The sequence below is a fragment of the Neopelma chrysocephalum genome, unplaced genomic scaffold (assembly GCF_003984885.1).
Source record: "Neopelma chrysocephalum unplaced genomic scaffold, ASM398488v2 Primary Assembly neopelma1_43, whole genome shotgun sequence".
In the NCBI taxonomy this organism is placed as follows: Eukaryota; Metazoa; Chordata; class Aves; order Passeriformes; family Pipridae; genus Neopelma; species Neopelma chrysocephalum.
Window position 1 is genome coordinate 18,029,908 of NW_020897702.1, and position 18,316 is coordinate 18,048,223.

Below are 18,316 nucleotides of genomic sequence, written 5' to 3' on the forward strand. Positions count from 1 at the left end.
CCTCAATTTGTCTTTCAGGCTCTTGTGGTTGCAGTTTTGTTACAAAGATCAGTTGCTCTGTTTAGCATCACAAGTTCTGGAATGATTGTGAGGGGACTCAGATGTATGCACGTTGTCAAGGCCAAATGATATGACTGGAAATAGTGTTCCAAGGTGACAAGACTTGTTTCACGTATTGAACAATATGTCTTTTACAAGATATGATGATCAAGGGTGATCCAGACTTAAGGGAGATTTCTTGCAGAGTTGTGCAGCTTCAGGTCCTATGGCTGCACATGAACAACTTTTCAGTCTGTCTCCTGCAATCCATCCCTGGCATCCCTTCACTCTTCCTCCCACCACCCCTCCCACCGCCTCCAGAGATGTCCATGCAGTGATCTGGTTCAAGGATAAATCTGGGTAGATCCAAGCCCTTTTTGGGCCAGACTAGCAGTAATCCAAGTAGCCAGTTCACTGCCACCTGCAACAGGAGTTGTGCTGACATGATGAAAGGGATGTGCTGAAGCAGGAACAAGCTGCTCAAGGCACATGGATGGCAGATTTGCTTATGTGCAGCAGCAGTGATAACACAAGTAGCTTTAAGCAAAGGACAGGTACTAAGGAACTAATACAACCTAGGTACTAAGGAACACAGGCCTGGGAAGTGTTTTTTTGCTTTTCAAAGCCCAGGGATCCTTTATCCCCATCAGAAATTTGGTAGAAGGGAAGAATGAAATATAACAGAGCTGGGCTTGCAACATTCTGAGACTTAATGAGGGAAGGAAGGAGAAGTCTTTGTTCTTCAATCCCATTAACAGATAGAGTCACTCTTTCCTTAGGAAATACTTCTACCACCCGAGCTTTCAGACCATGGTTGAGAGTCCTTTCTGCTTTAGAGTAAGAATACAAAGAAAAGTTCATGGTGGTATTTTGAGCTTTTTTTTCCTTTTTTTCCCTCCTTTCTTTCAATGTAAATGTATGTAGTTAATATCATGGGGGCCCTTATGCAGCACAGGACTGAACATGTGCAATGCTATTTAAAAGGTATGTTTAAGCTTGAGAATCTCTTTTAATTGTGAGTGTCTTTGAAAGAGACTATACTTTTTCACAAAGAGAAAGCAGAGTGGAAACTTATCTTAGGGTGTAGAATCAGGGGTTTATTTCTTCTGTGATAGGGAGGGATAGTTTATTACAGTGGCATAAGACCATAGTCTCTCGAGACACTGGTTAATTCATGAACATACTGGTATTTGAAAGCATAAAGTTGTCAGCTGCTCCTCAAAAGCTTTTTGCATCCCTTGATAGCAGGACTGGAAGAGGTTGGTGTATCACCACTGGAGGGAAGTTATGAGGACAGAAGAAACTTGCCTAAGTTCACTCTTTTTTTCTAGAAACATAAATATCCTTGAGAACTGCTTGCAAAACAATGCCAAACATGTTGGGATTAAGCTGAATCTGGAGAATGAAAGTTAACAGGATGCAGATGGTGTGAAAATTAAGTCTGACAGAATAATGATCTGTGTCTCTGATGAAAAATGAGCAAATGAAACATCAGTCAATCTACAGAATTGTCTTGTCAGCAGGTCTGGCTCTTCTGAGTGGCTTTTTCTAATGGTGTTGTGCAGTCTGAGCAGCAGGAGGAAAAGTTCCTGACATTTCTAGACACTTTAAGCCCAAACAAAATGGAATTAGAACAAAGATGTAAATCCCACAGAGTTGTTCCTAACCACAGAATTATCTGCACTCCCTCTTCTATAAAACAATGGAGACCAGAAGTGAGTGAGAAGACTGGGGTTTGGATTATTGTCCTGAAAATTTCTTTTGAAACCCCTTTAGGCAATCTCTACTTCTTATAAAAACACTGGTTGTCATAACTTCTCTTCTTGCCACCAGCCTGGTTCAGCCTTCTTCCAGAGGCAGCTGAAATCAGTGTATGAGAAGATGAATGTGTTTAACAATGTGTTTAGGTAACTGCGACAAAAAGACTTGGTCTTGTAGCAGACTGAAGGGGAGGGGATGTCTGTGGAAAGTCTCATGGAGGCCGTGTGTAGTCAAGAAGCCCTGAAGAGGTTGGCAGAAGGTATAGGTGTGAGACAGTCCTTGGTATTAGACAAGGTTAGTGAAAGAGGAGGGGAAGACGATGGTTGGAGTAGGTGAAGAGAAAGCATTTAGTGCAGAGGGAGACCAGGGCTGCTGAAAATGGCTCAGCCTGTGTGGAACTTCTTCTGAGAGCTGAGTTCAGAGGTTCCCCCTGTGCTCACCCCACTTTTTCCAGGCACGTCTTTTCAGCATGCTGTACCCCCATCCTCATTCTATCTCTATTTCCCCTTTGGTGAAGTGTTTCTCAAAATGGGGAGAGGAGGACAGATTGGATTCTGGGCATACAGAGAGAAGAGCTGGTGTATCAGTCCTGATCTGAGGTTTCATGGAGGCTGGGGAATGGGATGGACACTGTTGGTGTTGTGAGGCTCTACCACAGTTATTACATTACAGTGGGAGTGAAAAAGGACTCTGGTCCATTTTTTTAGTTAGAAAAACAGTCAGTGCTTCTTATTCTGTATCTCCAGTCTTCTCTCTCTGTCTTCCTTATTATACTAAGAAAAATATGTGTGCAGGAGCTCTGACAGCCACAAGAAACTTCCATGGGCATGAGGTAAAATTTCAGAAGTTAACAGCAAATCTCATGTTAATTTATGAAGGTCAGGCTTTCTGCTGCTGTCAGAGGTGATTTAGATGTAAGTCTGTTGAAATTCTTTGATTTGCCAGGAGAAGCTCAAAGGAAAAGGTGGAGTGGCCAAACGAAAGAGATTGACCTGGTGAAGGAAATACAAGAGGATGTGTTTTCCGTTGATCTGGCATGAATCTATGCTGCTACCACAAGAAACAACCCCACCTCAAACAAAAAATGCCAAAGACGGGGAGGAGGGAAGAGAATTATTTAGAATAATGAATACCAGGATGTAAATTGGAGGGGAAATGATGCTGACTATCATGAAAACCTTGAACAGCAGTATCCATTGGGCTGTGGAATAGCTATGGACTGTGCTTCGTGACTTGGAGACATTTTTTATGAGGAGTAATCCTCTTTTTAACAGTTTAGTTCATGTATCATTTATATTAATAAATTGTACATTTTTATTATATAATTTATATTGACTTTTATATGCCATTGCAAGGTGACTGAGATGCAGCTCATGTTGCTGTGTAATGGCTGTGTCAGAGCTAGCAAGCTTGCACCCTTATGCTCTAGTAACAAGGCATCTGTTTTTGAAAGAGAGGAGGTGGGCTGCTTTAAGAGCTGCTTTGCATTTTCCAAATTCTTCCCCAACAGGTCTGCGTCAAGTGAGGGCTTCTGTGCTTTAGCACTGTAATTCTTATATTCCTTGGGTTTTGCTGTGTTTGAGTGTTGTTTCTGGAGAACTCTGTGTGCAAGCACATCGTTCGAACATTTTGACAAGTCAAGCCACACATGTCAATACAGAGGTGGGCCCACATGAAGTTCAACAAGGTCAAGTGCACAGTCCTGCACTGGGACAGGGCAATCCCAAGCACCAAAACAGGCTGGGCAAAGGGTGGATTGAGAGCAGCCCTGGCAAAAAGGACTTGAGGAGGTGTGTGTGCATTATATGTGCACTCGCAGCCCAGAAGGTCAGCAATATCCTGGGCTGCGTCAAAAGCAGCATGGCCAGCAGGTTGAGGGAGGTGTTTCTGCCTCTCTGATCTGGTGAGACCTCACCTAGAGTGCTGCATCCAACTCTGAGTGCCCCATCATAAAGATGTCAGACAGAGTCTAGAGGAGGCCACAAAGATGCTCAGATGGATGGAGCACCTCTCCTATGAAGACAGGCTGAGAGAGTTGTTCAGCCTGGAGAAGTGGGGGATCCAGGGAGACCTTAAAGCATCTTCCAGTAACCTAAAGGGGTCTACAAGAGAGCAGGAGAGGAACTTTCTACAAGGGCACAGAGTGATAGGATAAGGAGCGATGCTTTTGAAATAAAAGAGGGTAGGTTTAGATTAGATATAAGAAGCTTTTGACTGTGAGAATGGTGAGCCACTGGCACAGTTACCTTGAGAAGTTGTGGATGCCCCATCCCTGTGAATGTTCAAGACCAGGTTGGATGGGACTCTGAGCAGCCTGGTGTAGTGGAAGGTGTCCTTTCCCACAGCAAGGGGGTTTGATCTAGATGATGTTTAAGATCCCTCCAGCCCAAACCGTTCTGTGATCCTATGATTCTATAACATGATTGTAGAAGACTTCCTTTAAAAGCTGATGATATTTTCTGTATTTGCTGCAATTTATGGCAAAAGTTATTTTTTTTTATTAGGTGAGTTCGCTAAGAGTGTGCTAAGTTATATTTAATTTATCTGAAAGCTGATTGCTCTGGTATTGTCAAAATAATCTTTCTTTTTTTTTGTCAAATTTTGTCCTACTTCTGTGTTCATTCTTGGGGATCCCTGCAGTGCACTTTAAAAGTGAAGGTGTGGATCTTGGAAGAATTTACGCAGTGCAGGAAGGAAATATAATCAGATTTAACTTCTCAGGGATTTTTGATCCCACCTTAACCTCTGTACTATCAAGTCAAACACAATACATTATGTGCTTAGCAGTGAAAACAGATAAGGGCTCCTTGTTCAATATCAACTCAGCAACAGCACTAATTGCCCATCTCAGCTTTGTTTCTCTGTTTCTCTTTGTAACTCTGTAATCTTCCAATTACTGAGATACTGCCAGGATTTAACACACAGACAGTTTTAGGGCTGAATCTCCAAAAAGGCAGAGGAAAATCAAGGCTCAATCAGATTTTCCTACACTTAAAGTTGTTTTTGACCAAAGGGCTTCAAGCCCCTTGAGCATGATGAGCTTAAATGCGGCAAAGGATACTGAATTTGGGAAATGCCCACACTTGCTCACTGGTGGAATCCCTGTATGGTGGGAACTTACGTCTCACCTTGAAGCCTGGTCTTTACCCATCTGCATCTGTAAGTGTGGGTGACAGAAGACAGTCTGGTTTCTCCCTCTCCCTCCTGCACATCAGCTAGAAGGGAGCTCTGGGTGCTGAGGGTAAGCCAGAGTCAGACTCCATGCTGCAAACCTGCTTGGGCTCTTACCTGGCCCTTGGCTCCAGCAGCTCAGTTCTCAGAGGCCCTCCTAAACACGAGTATCAAAACACCACTGCTGAAAAGGATGCTGGAAAAATTCGGTTTGTTAAGTTTTAAAATACAGGGAGAATTTAACGCCTAAATTATGCTATGACGTGACAGTTCTCTGGTTCAACCAGAGAATGCAGTCCTGAGAATACAGTAGGGACAAGCAGCTCATGACAAGCCAAGAGCAACATGGGTCTGTTTACCTCCTTCCATAATGCCAGAATGTGAATAGCAGAGATCCATTGGGGACCTGATTACAACCCTCTGTATTTTGAGATTGCTGCATAATGACCAATAACAGTGGTTACTGAGCTGGTCTTTCTCCATCAACTCTGCCCTGGAGAGGAAGAAAGGACTATTTATTCTTTAGGCTGTTTCCTGACTAGGAGAACCAATAAATCCAGGATTCCTCCTGGTTTCTGTCCACTGTACCCTAGCACTTCATATTTATGATACCTTCTGTTCCCTTCCACATCTCCTTCATCCCTTTTCCATATCCACCTGTGCTGCATCATAGCCACCCATACCAGCTGGTGCTTCTCCCCTTCCCTCACCTATTCCTTAGGGAGCAGTGAGCACAGCTTTCAGTGCTCTGCTTGCTGTCCCCTCTGATTTCCTGTCTGTACCTTTTTGATCCTGCACCATAACCATTCCTTTTTTTCATTTGGTTCCCTCTACAGTCACCTTTTTCCTCCTTTTTTCTGTCTTCTGCTTAGTCCTGCAGCCCAGGAAAGCTCTGATGCTTTGCTAGGGCTGAGCTAGTGAGGCCTTAGTAGGTACTAAGTGGGAAGCAGCACATGTTGGGTCTACTTCAAGCTGTCGTTTTGGCCAACTGTCAGAATAATTACCAGAGGAAGGTCTATGTTCCCCTCCACAGAGTGGTGGGGACATGAACACCTTTATCTTTTTATCTCAACAGTAATTTTCATAAAAGGGTGTAAGAACAAACATCTTTGAGACCTTTGCCTTTCTGATAAATTTGTTGAAATGAGCCTGCAGGAGAGAGAGGACACAGTGTTATTGTATAATCGCCCTTTTCCTGGCAAAAAAATCCCCTACTAAAATTAGTACCTAGTAGATGAGGAGATAAATCCAAAAGCTTTGTTTTAGGCTCTGATCTGCTATGACAGTGGTTGGACTATACCAAAGCACGAGGAGGACCACAGTTTGCACTGAAGCCTGTGTGCACTGCTCTCTGCGTTTGGGTGCAATTGCTTGTATGTACTCATTCAAATCTCGCTGTTCTTTGGCAGTTTCCTACAGCTTAGCAGCTTGCCGTCCCTTGGAATCGTAGATATTTCCCTGTGTAGGTTTGTGGGGTTTATGTGGATAATGGATCTTTCATTATTGTACCTTGAAGCCTGCATCTTCTGGATTCCACATTGCATTTTGGGTTTCCTGCCTAAAATGTATGATGAAAACATTAAGGACATTTATAATAGTAATGCTATCATTCACCTTGCAGATCATTTGAAATTAAATCTTTTAGTGTACTTAAATTATAGATATATTGCCTTATAAATCTCTGTACAGATTTCATTAATAGTTGATTGTGCTTGGTTTCTATTATTTTTTCATCAGTACCCCAGGGTACTGTTCAGCATCCTACAATTTACAAAGAAAATTATCTAAAACAACAAAAAGTTCTTGGCTTTTATTATAAACAAATCTGCAAAATATAGCTGATGAATCACCACAGAGATTTTGTCCAATCTGATGATTAATTGTACTGTATTTAGACAAATCAGTGCATGCTAGCACATACTGTCTCTCCAAAACCTGTAGCCCACAGGCATTTGTAATCTCAAACTCCCTAAAACAGCCAAGTAATTTCAAAGTTTATTTTGTTATTCTGAAGCTTTTTGTCCTGTTCTGGCAGAGACCAGAACAAAAAAAAATCAACAGTGGGGGTACAGCTGGTGGAAATGTCTCTAAAGACTCATATTGCTCAACCTGTAACTTTTGTATATGATTTTTGGAAGTGTAAATAAATAAACCCAAATGTAGGGCTTTACTGTAAGCACATTTTATTGCATCTCTAGCACAGGCTGGCCTGTAATCCAGAGAGGGTTCTCCAGCCTGTTCTCTGGCACAGCAGTGAAAATGTTCTGTGGTTAGTGTGCAATAAAAGCCAGGTCCATCAGCTGATCCCTCCCTCGCATGTGTCCCTTTTGCAGCCTTGGACAGACAAAATACCTACCAGTCAGCTGGGCTTGGGGCATAATCCAGCCAGACTGCAAAGAGCACAGTGGCGTGCAGCAGCAGTCAGCATCCTTCCACAGCGGCAAGCCAACTTGTTTCTTAATTTCCTGAGTGTGAAAATAATTTTGATATGTGCATTTCAACGTTACTCTGAGGCAGTCTTGCTCACGGTTTTCCAAGAGCATCATGCCTTTCTATAAGGCAATGGCTGTGATCACAAGGTCAACTTGTGCCATGCCTGTCAGAACTGTTTTCTGTCCAACCTTATATCTCACTGTAGGTTTCTGACTGCTGTCTCCCAACTTTTTTATGGCTGTTCAACAGCAGCCCGGTGCAGGCTGTGATGCTGGCAAAGATCTGACTCATCTCTTTTGTTTGTTGCTTTTTTAAGCCATGGTTTCCCTCTGACTTCCTGTGTCTTCTAAAGGAAGTCCAGGCCCTATTAAGTTAAAACACTCAAAGACTTTATGTGCGCAGAATTTCCTCACCTTCAGGTTGCAAGTGGAGACGCTTAACCCTTGTCCTGAACATTTTTGTTCTGAGAATGAGCAATTCCTATCCAGATGAAAACACTGAATCATGATGCCTGCTTGTCTGATTCAAGTATTGGGAATATGTGCACTTCCTTAAATCCTATCTCACCTGATAGTTTTTATCATCTCCTCTCTTATGGAGCAACTAGAGCACCCGACTAGAAGTTATAAGTGCAAAGAAAATTAAGTAAATGTAAATGAAATAAAGCCTGACTTTTGTTGCCATATTCATGGTCTAGTCTTGCAATTCACTGCACACTGGTATGGCAGCACACACACGAGGAGCCAGATTCTTGGAAGCACCATTTGATGGCTGAATGAGAAGCAGTGTGTAAGTATCTAGAGAATCAGGGACCTCAGCTACTATTTTAATCTGCTTCCCTTCATCAGTTCCTCTCCTCAGGAACAAGTAATTATGTAAGGCAAAGCCTGGTAGCTCATTAAAGAAGACACCTCTTTTCTGAGATCCAATAAGTGATGGACTGATCACTGTGCAGAAAGCACACAGAGTTTACAGTTGAGGTTTATTTGTGTTCATCATGCTATATACCAATCCCTGAGCAAGCCTGACCATTGCAATGTGAGTAAATATTGAATAATGCTGCAAATACATTCCTCCTTACTGGGGAAGTATCTCTTTGGAGATACTGAGGAAGGAAAAGAAGGATGAAGCTGCAATAGTTGAGTTGGGAGGATTGTGTTTTTCAACTCCTGTCATTTTAGGAGATTTTGAGGTCCTTCTAGTGGTGTCTCTTTTCCTCCACAGGGACATAATATACAATAATTTTCTATCTCAGCTATTACGGGAAGTTTCTGTGAAGTAAAGAGTGGCATCCCTTTGCTTCATGCTACTGTACGTATCAGTGATCCAGTGCCATCATCTGTTCTTCTCTTTTATGACTTTTGACTAGTGTGATGTAAAGTTGGTAGGTATAATTGCTGACTTTTACTCATATATGGTAAGTGTAAAGAGGCCATTAGTTGTATAGCTATAAATAGGTAACTGAAGTTACAGGAGTACTGCCCAAATCCACAGCACAGGCCAAGGCTGCAAGAAGAGCATAGCATTAGCCAAATATGTTATGGAGCTTGATAAAGCAAAGGCATTGATTGCATTTGATTGCATTGAATTTCTGTTTGATTTCATGTCAGAGGCAGCAGTGGGCTAGAAAAGTGAGTCAAGATCACACCAGGAGGGTTGCAAACACAGCCACAGAAGCACTGGTGATTGCCAAGGAAAAGCGATTAGGAGAGGGAGGGAGACTTTGAGTAGGAGAGAAGTGAGGAGAGATTTGCATCTGTTAGGAAAGCAGTTGCATAATGTTTTTCACTCCCCTCTGTGCTTTGGGAAATGAACATTCCTGTAAATAAACAATAGTGCTTTAGAGATAGCACTGCTGGCTCCACTGTTTCTTGTAATGGGAGGTACCTCACAGGTTAGCATTGCTAACCTGGAATATCTGGTGCACACTACTTAGCCTTTTTAAAGTAACTGCTTCTTGAATGAAAGGATTAAAGAATAATTCTGTTTCCTAATATCTGAGATGTTAAAACTAGTTCCCTCCCAAATGTCTAAAAGAATCATGGAATGGTTTGAGTTGGACAGGACCTTAAAGATCATGTAGTTCCAACCCCCCTGCCAGAGGTGAGGACACCTTTCACTAGTTCAGGTTGCTCAAAGCTGCATCCAACCTGGCCTTGAACACTTTCAGGAATGAGGAGTCCCCAGACTCTCTGGGCAAACTGTTCCAGTGCCTCACCAACCTCACAGTAGCGAATTTCTTTCTAATATCTAATCTAAACCTGCACTCTGTCAGTTTGAAGCCATTATCCCTTGTCCTATCACTAAATGTCCTTATAAAAAAATATGAATGTTATTCTAAAAAGGTATCACCAGTATCTAGCACCACTTCCTCTGGGCATCAAATGTGCCATGTTTTCCTTGTCTCCAAACTCTTTCTAGAATGAGCCTTGCAGTTAAGGGATTGTCTTTATCGTGCAACTTTCAGAAGGCCATCAGGATGGCCAAGATCTAGTCAGTACTGAGGACCAGAGCAGGATTCTTCTCATGGCTCACATGGTACATTGTGTAGCTTTAGTATTCCTGGAGTACTTCTGTGAAGACAGTCAGGACAATACCAGAAAAGATGATGTCCCTGGCTTAGGGATGAGAAAAGGTCTTGCATAGTTTGGGTGAACATACTCAAGCCCTTTGATGGATTCTGCAGTGACCTGCAGTTTGATGGATCCTGCAGGCCAGTTTGGGGAGCCTGACTGGACTGCCTGACATCCACACAGAAGTACTGCCTCAGTGACAAATTAAGAAGCTGTAACTGTCCTTGAAGTTTCCTGGACACTTACAGATGTGCTCAGTGGCACAATAAAATCTAGTCTGACTTCCACCTTAACAGATATAGTGAAACCTGTGATGTTGATGAACTGAATATGAGACTGCAGCTCTGAAACACTAATGGATGCAGATTGAAGCACTCCCCACTCTTATTTACCCCCACAAAGCTAACAGCTCTCTGAAGATTACTATTTAACCAGAAACAGTGATACAGTGTCTATATTGTGACTTGAAATTGCTCGGCAGTTAATTTTTACTGAGCTCTATTTCTTGTATTTTTGTCCCCATGCATGACTGAACCCATGTAGAATGGCAGGTTCCTGGGCACAGGTGAGTTTTCTGGTCTGGAAGAACAGGTTGTGTCTCTACTCCACACAATGCCCATGTTACATGACTTGATCAAAATTACTTGTATTTTTAGCATTTTATTTTAACTGAATCGTTGTTATTGAGTCCCAAGGAGACTAAAGGAAAACTGCTTAATTTCTTTTTGTTTCTTTGAAGCAATTTATCAACTGCAATCCTGAGAGAGATGAAGAAGGCATGATGATGAAGGCATGATGATAAAGGCAGAATCTGTTGCTGAGGTTTCATTCCTCTTTCAGAATGTTTAGGCTGCATCTTTTCTGCAGAAAAATCAAGTTAATTCATTTTGTTGCCACTTGATGTTTCTTATTTACTACTGGTCCACATAGACCAACCTGTAGTATTCAGAGCTCTACCTTGCTGTTCTCAAAGGCACAAATAAGCTTTTGCTCCTGTTACCTTTCCTATAATCAGAAAATCATAGAATCGTTTGGGTTGGAAAGGATGTTAGGGAACATTTAGTCCAAGCCCCCTGCCATTGGCAGGGACACCTTCCACTAGACCAACTTGCTCAAGGCCATCCAGCCTGGCCTTGAACACCTGCAGGGATGAGGCATCAATAGGTTCTCTGGGAAACTTGCTCCAGTGCCTCACTACCCTCATAATAAAGAATCTGTGTATACTTGAGAGAAACCTGACTGCTACTTTTCCCTGTTCAGTCATCAGCAAAGCTTTTGCTGAGTTAAGTTTGTGGATCTTGTCTGTTCCTTCTGCCTGCCTTGCAGAAGGGATTTTAGGAAAGATTAACCCTCTGCCAATTTGAGGCATGTTATTTTGACAAGTTGGCCAGCTCATCTCTGTGGGTAACGGTTGTTGTCAGGAGGGAGAGCACCACTCTCCTGGAGATCATACAAAAGGAGGACATGCCTGTGACCGCTGACTCTGAAGTCTGATGTGTGTCTGCTTCTCTTTGCATCTTAAAAACACTGTGAAATCGCTCAACTGCTTGTCAGAGTTGGTCACTGCATACTCATTCTGCAAAGGGACTTCCAGCTCACCACTACCAGAATCCCCTTCTGAATGCTTGAACACCTAATGGGAGTCCACAGAGCCTCAACCAGGTTCAGGAATGCTTCAGCTGGATGCCTAAAGGCATTGGAAACTTTTGTGTTTTATTGAAACTGGGCCCTTGGCTCTTGGATTCAGCCTTAGTGAAATAAGAGGCTTGCTTAGGTACGTGCCCACTTCCTGATGTGGTTGTGTCAGCGAGAGGTCACTTTCCCCAGATGGTTCACCATTTCAGCTCCTGAAGGATTCCCTTTCAAAGCTAGTAATGCCATTAGGGTGTTAATTGCTAGTCCAAATTAAGCCATCTGATTTCGCCTGAAGGAAAGTAAGGAGCAATTAACATCAAATACATAATATTAAGGAAAGGAACGCAAATTCTGAGAGGAGTGTCTACCCATGCTTGGCTTTCAGTCACCAACCTAGTTATCTAAGCCAAGCCAATGACAGCTGTGAGAGTCCCAGTCCTAAGGAGTATAGTGAGAGTAGTTATCAGATTTTGGAAGGCCCAGGCTGAACTCTCTCTACTGGCATCTCTGGAGCAGGGATTGGAGAGCAGCCCACTGCCCTCCTCATACAAGGTCAGAGTCAGGGGGCCGTGGGTATCTGCCCTCTCCACTTTATATGAAACAGCTCGCCATTCCTTTGAGCCACAGGACCAGCGGTGGGTGGACAATTGGGTTCAGCTTCTGCTGTGAGCACAGGATGTCTTTCAAAGGTTAAGTAGCTGGTGGACTCCTTTCACACTGAAGAGATGTGAATATATGAGGCACATGGCTAGACACTTAGGTAATAAGTGTCTTTATTATGTCTTTAAAAAGTTAACTTAAAACAATACCATTCTTTTTAAAAGCATATCACAAATTGAATTATTTGCAATGTTGTTTCTAATTTATACTTTTCATTCCTAGTTAATAACTACTTTCTAAACATAGATGGCAGCAGTACAGTACTCCCTTTTTATGAAGATTGACATCTGTGAATACTGCCTTTGAGACAGACCATGTGTATGTGATTAGTTCGTTGGTTACTGGCACAGTGTTAAAGAATTATGCTGAATAAATGAACCATTACTTTCCCTTTTTTGCCTTTCTGATCTGTCTGTGTGATTGCGACTTGATCAGTGTTGAAGTCAGCACTTTTATTTTTCTTCTTTTGGAAGTAAAGGGCATTTTCATTAGGAATCCCTCAGTTGACTGTGGGAAGATATCTGCCCCCTAGAAGAGTCATGTGAGATAAGCCCTTGCCAGAGTGAGTAGCCCAATTATGTTTGATTATCCATCACTCTTATGGACTTACAATTGAGGTTATTTTCAAGCTTCTTTTACCTAATATTTCACATTAGAACCCCATATTGTGACCAGATATGAACTTTCTGGGGCTGAGCAATAGTTGACAGATGTAAGCAGCAAAAATGCATCTTTGTGTTGTTCCAAGTGTTACTAGTCGCTGGCACAGCTCCTGCTTTTGTGAATAGATAACAAGGCAAGAAAAATGGGTGCCTTCTTCTGCCAAGGGGAGTCCTCAAGTTAGAGCCCTTGATTTGTGCTGATTAGACAACATTGCGAGCAGTGTAAGGAATTTTCCCTGAGACAGCTATGGAGGAGGTTGGTTCTTTTGGAGTTATAGTAGCCTAAAAGGAACTTCAAAAAAAATCCCAAAATATCAGAGCAGAGATCAGTCAATGTAAATAATGCTGTCCTGGGTATTGAAAGAATCCCTGCTAAGGGTTACTGGTTTTGGACAACAGCGAAGAGGCAAAAAAGTAAGCCACAAGTCTAAAACCTGTTTCAAGAATGATCTCTTTCAGCCCCTAATTTTATTAAAAAGAAGGCATTTTTGGTTAAACCTTGGAGACCTCTGCATTGAGAAGTGATTACCCTTAGTGCAATTAGGTATGCTGTTGTCCATGTAAACACTTCATACTGAAGTAACATCCAAACATTTAATTTTCTGTTTCACTTCTCCTAATTTTTCATGGTTTTCATTTGGTCAGTGTCGAAAACTAGGATCAGATATTAATGAAAAAAACAGAAACAGTGTTGCAAGAGCAGGTTTGGCTTCATCTAAGCAAATACCATGGCAAGTGATCCAACTGGAGTTCTGTTCACTAGAGAGGGGACCCAAAATCTCTAGCTCTGCAGTAGCTTCTCACTGTGTGAGAAGGATCATGCTTTCACTGTTTGAATGGCCAGCTATAAGCTCCTCAGGAAAGAACATGTAACAACGCATATGGCAAAACCAGAAGCCTCCCCTGTGCTCATCAGAACTGATTTAACTAGAAGACCCTTCTGCACTAAGGCAGAATTTGCTCCCAAAGCAAAGATGTTTCACAAGGGTTAAATGCAGAGAGTTGCCTGGTTTTGTGCTCAGCAGCACATTTCTCTGCATTTTCAAGTTCACCTGTTTAATTTTATCCCGGAGTTATTAATTTTATTACAAGACTTATTTTTCTTCTTTCTTTCTTTTTTTCCTTTCTTAGCGGATTGTTTATCACCATCCATGACAAAGGCCATATTGCAACAATGCTAAACTCTTGGCCTGAAGGAAATGTTAAGGTATGTGTCATGCCTTCTGCAGACTGGGAAATTACAGGGAGTTGTATGCAAAATGGAGTTTTTAATGTAACTGCTTGGCATTATTTTCAGAATTGGCTATTTAAAAGGACAAGCGAAGAATTATTCCCTTCCTCAGAGAATTCTCAGGCTGGATTTCAGTTGAACTTCAGTTTCTAGTCCGGTTGGGACTTCAGAGACTCTTGTTATGTGTGTATGTAGTCAAGAACAACTTTTTCAAAGGTTGCAGGATCTTGGTCAAAAAAAATGGACATGATAATAAATTTGTACAGAATAGGGGTCCTAGTGAAAAAGAAGAATTGTGTGGCTAACTTGTAACTCATCAGATGTACCAAAGCTCTTTAAGATATCTCTGTAACCAATGCTTGTAGGACTCCTTCCCAAATCCAGTGAGTCAGGCAGCATCAAGAACACTGGCAACTCTTCAAATCGTGTTTGATATCCAGCAGCTGAAAATATTACTGACACCCCACCCAAAATGTATTCTTGTGAAGTGTTTTTCACTAGAGCTCGGGGCTGGGCAAGTCCCTGGCATGAAATAAAGTCAACACTTTAAGCAGGTCTTGCCAGTCACCTCACCTCCTTCTATCAGTCTGAAAGTACACGTGCCTGGGAATTTCCCTGGCTATTGACAGAGCTTTGGTCCCCTCTCAGTTATCTGCTTCTTCCAGAAAAAAAAAGTTTGGCAGCTGAGAAAATCTTGCAAGCATTTTCCACTTCTAAGGGGAAAAAAGAAAGAAATTTAACATGTTTTCAGAAAAAGTGATCACATTCATGTAACTTTGTCTTTGGAACTATGGAGAACTGATGCAAACTTGGTATTTTGTCCTTGCGCTGTCCAAAGATCTCAGTATTTCCATTTGTTTCCAACTCAGGACTGTGAGCAGAACTCATTATGGCTAATAGACATGTTTTTGCAGATGGAAACTGGCATAGAACGATTAGGGACTGTTGTTGAAAGAGCCCTCTCTGACACCAAGAACAGACCACAGGAAGGGCAGTGATGCATGAAAGAGGTTCAGACTATCTACTTTCCAGATTTGCCAGACTACAGAGGCAGCTAATTTTATCAGTATTGCTGTTATGGACCACAGGGTTCCCTGTATCTTTGTGCACACAATTCTCCATGCCTGAACTGGTAGGCACTGGAACACTCAAGATTTTGAGCTAAGTAGGGGGGCACCTGGACTGCACCTAAGTCCCTGGAGGGACTCAGTTTTTTTGAAAAGGCTGAACACCACCACCTGTAAGTTCCATTAAAGACTGTGTAGAAATACCTGGAGATGCTGCCCACATTTTGCCATGTGGCTCATTAGAGTTTCATGGCAACAGTATTCACTGTAGAAGAGAGAAATCTGGGCCACAGGCCTGCATTTTCTTGCCTGGAAGGGCTGGAAGGGTGCTGGTGCTCTGCTTAGCCTAGCAAAGCTTAGTCAAGTTCTAATGAGCCCTGCTTTCACTCCTCCTGTCAAATCTGGACTGCCCCGAAAGAATCACAGTGCCAGAAGCAGAGCAAGCAAGAAGAAACCATTTATGGACATACTTATGTAGGAATGTGAGAGGTTTGTGTCTCTTCCAGGATAGTGAATGAATCCTACCAGAAAAATACTTTGATTCATTAAAACTTAAATTTTTTAAATATTCTCTTTGTAGTTTGAATATTAACTCCATATAATTTCAGGATAAACCTGTAGCAGTGCATGTGCTTGCTGCTTTCTATTCCCATTATTGCCTTTCAGTCCCAATTGCATCCTCTGGGTGTGGTAGAGTGAGTGCACACCCAAAACCAGATGGAGGCCACTCCAAAAGAGACTTTCTCATTGCTAACACTTCACATTGACTCAGAAAGAAAAGAAAAAGAAAAATGTTCAAAAATGGATGGGATGTGTGTACAGTTTATGTTGAATAAGAAAGGACACTGAAATAGACAAGTACAATTCTCCCTGAAATCAGAAAGTGCAGCAAGAGGTTTATTCCATTCCTAAACAACAAATGCTCCTCCGTCACAGCAGCGAACCAGTGCATCTTTATTACCCCCCTACTCCCCAAGGAAGTACATCTATTGAGATAGTTTCTAATCTCCAATTCACTTATTTCTTACTAAAGCACACACGTGTATGTCCCAAGTTTAAGTTTAGCCTTAACTTTGCAGATCAGCAAATTAAGAACTTCTTTGCAGTCTTCTCCTTTGAAATCCAACATAAGCTGTGCACTTGAGTCCCCCTCAGTCTGATAAACCATTTGTTATCTGAGCTGCTGGGACAGTGCTGAAAGTTGAAGCTTTTCTCCCACAGTTGGACTGGACTCCAATATATGCCTGTACTTAATGGATTTCAGAACTGCCCCAAAGAGTTCCTGACCCTGGGACAAAACCAACAAATGGAGTAGTGAACTTAAAAATTGGGACGTTTAGTCAAATTGTCGTGGTCATTTGCCTCCTAAGGTCTGAATGTACAGTGTGGGTTGAACAACTCAACTTTAGGCTTCTAATTTGAGCAGCATTAAGCAGACTTTTATTTCCCTTCTTGTCACAAAGAAACTATATGATAACAAGAAAACCCTAAAATTATATATCAGAGCTTTTGATGACATAGCACCATACAGTATTGCTGAAATGCATAAAACTAGTTGCACAAAGAGTTACATGGCAATTTGTAACTCCCAGCTGGATGGGGAAAAAAGACCTAATATCAAATACATAGTGTGGGAGCTCCTCTGGAGTCCATGGTGCTGCCCATGCTGATGGCTTTTGTCTACCTATCTCACAGTCAGGGAGACTAGAGGCAAAGGGACCCAGTTACAGTGAGTTCTGTTTTGTTTATCTGATGTTGGCTACTCCACAGCTCTACAACTGTGTGAAGACATGAGCCTGTTTCTTCCACAGATGCAGTTCATAAGCACGAACATTTTCTTCTTCTAGAAAAAGAGATGAAAAAACCAAGGCCAGATCTCTTTTGTGATACTTCTTGTTATACAGCTGAGGATGCACAAAAAGCCATGCTGGTTGGGCTCTGCTACAAGCAAATTGAAGTGTTGGCAAGCAGAGCTGCTGCTCTCTCACTCTGTGAGCAGCTACCCATCAACCACATTTTCTCTACCCCCAGAAATGAACAGCCCCCTGTCACTAACAGCTAATATGTCATGTAGAAGGAGCACATACCCACCATGCAATGCATTTGCAAATGGCATTAGTGTGAAAACAGTGGAGCTGGTTTTGCTTCTAGAGCCTTGGCAACTCCATATAACAGTCTTTTTTGATCCTCCTAGGCTATCGTGGTGACAGATGGAGAGAGGATTCTTGGTTTAGGAGATCTAGGAAGTTACGGCATGGGTATCCCAGTTGGGAAGCTTGCTTTGTACACAGCTTGTGGTGGAGTTCACCCACAACAGTGTCTCCCTGTCCTGCTTGATGTTGGCACAGACAACGAGGTAAGACAGTTTTTCATAAATCTGGCATGGGGGGAGAAAGAGTTGAGATTAATGCTTAACTGAGTCCAGTTCCCTAAATGTGGAGGCAAAGCCGGAGACATCCAAGATGAGACAATGACTAGACCAGCACTGCAGGAAAGTGGGAAGGTTTAATTCCTGTTTAATGCGTGAGAAACTTTTATGAGGAACTGAAATAAACACTAAATAGACTCAAGGTCCCCCAGTGAGAAGACTCAGAATGTTACCAGCTGGAGCTGAAGGGTCAGCTCCATCTTTCAGCATGGCAAGGTGAGTTGATAGGCTTTGTACAGGAAATCCTGGATTTATTCTTCCTCTGGTAATTGTGAATAAACAGGCAGATATTCATGTCTGTGTAGAGGTGACTATATTCCAGAAATGGAGAATCCCTGGTGAGTGGTTTGGAAATGATTAATTTCACTGTTTTGTCAGATTGCACATGTTACTGGACATGATAACCAAGCAAGAAGACTGCATCTGTTTGCAGATTTTTACCTTATGACTCTGGCTCAGAAATGCCAAAGTGAAATATTTTAGCAATGCCAGAATGGACATCTGTGCGGATGTGTTTTTTAAAATTAATATCCTATAGCTATTTGTGATGGCCTGGGTTTGTCCATTTTTGTAGAATGTACTTGTGCCTCACATGACCTCAGGTAAACCAAACACAGGTTTCTTGAGAGGAATAACAAATCTGGGGTATGAGAGCA

At 42.1% G+C, this 18,316-nt stretch overlaps 1 protein-coding gene across 3 annotated transcripts in view; it reads left to right on the forward strand.

Annotated features, from left to right (window-relative positions):
* The window catches only part of ME3 (malic enzyme 3), a 119,273-nt gene that overhangs the window by 69,746 nt on the left and 31,211 nt on the right, over positions 1-18,316 (forward strand). For all 3 annotated transcript variants that reach the window (XM_027677478.1, XM_027677477.1, XM_027677479.1), the window contains exons 4-5: positions 14,066-14,141; positions 17,427-17,588. In XM_027677478.1, coding sequence (XP_027533279.1) covers positions 14,066-14,141; positions 17,427-17,588 — 238 coding nt within the window. The remainder of the gene's footprint in view (positions 1-14,065; positions 14,142-17,426; positions 17,589-18,316) is intronic.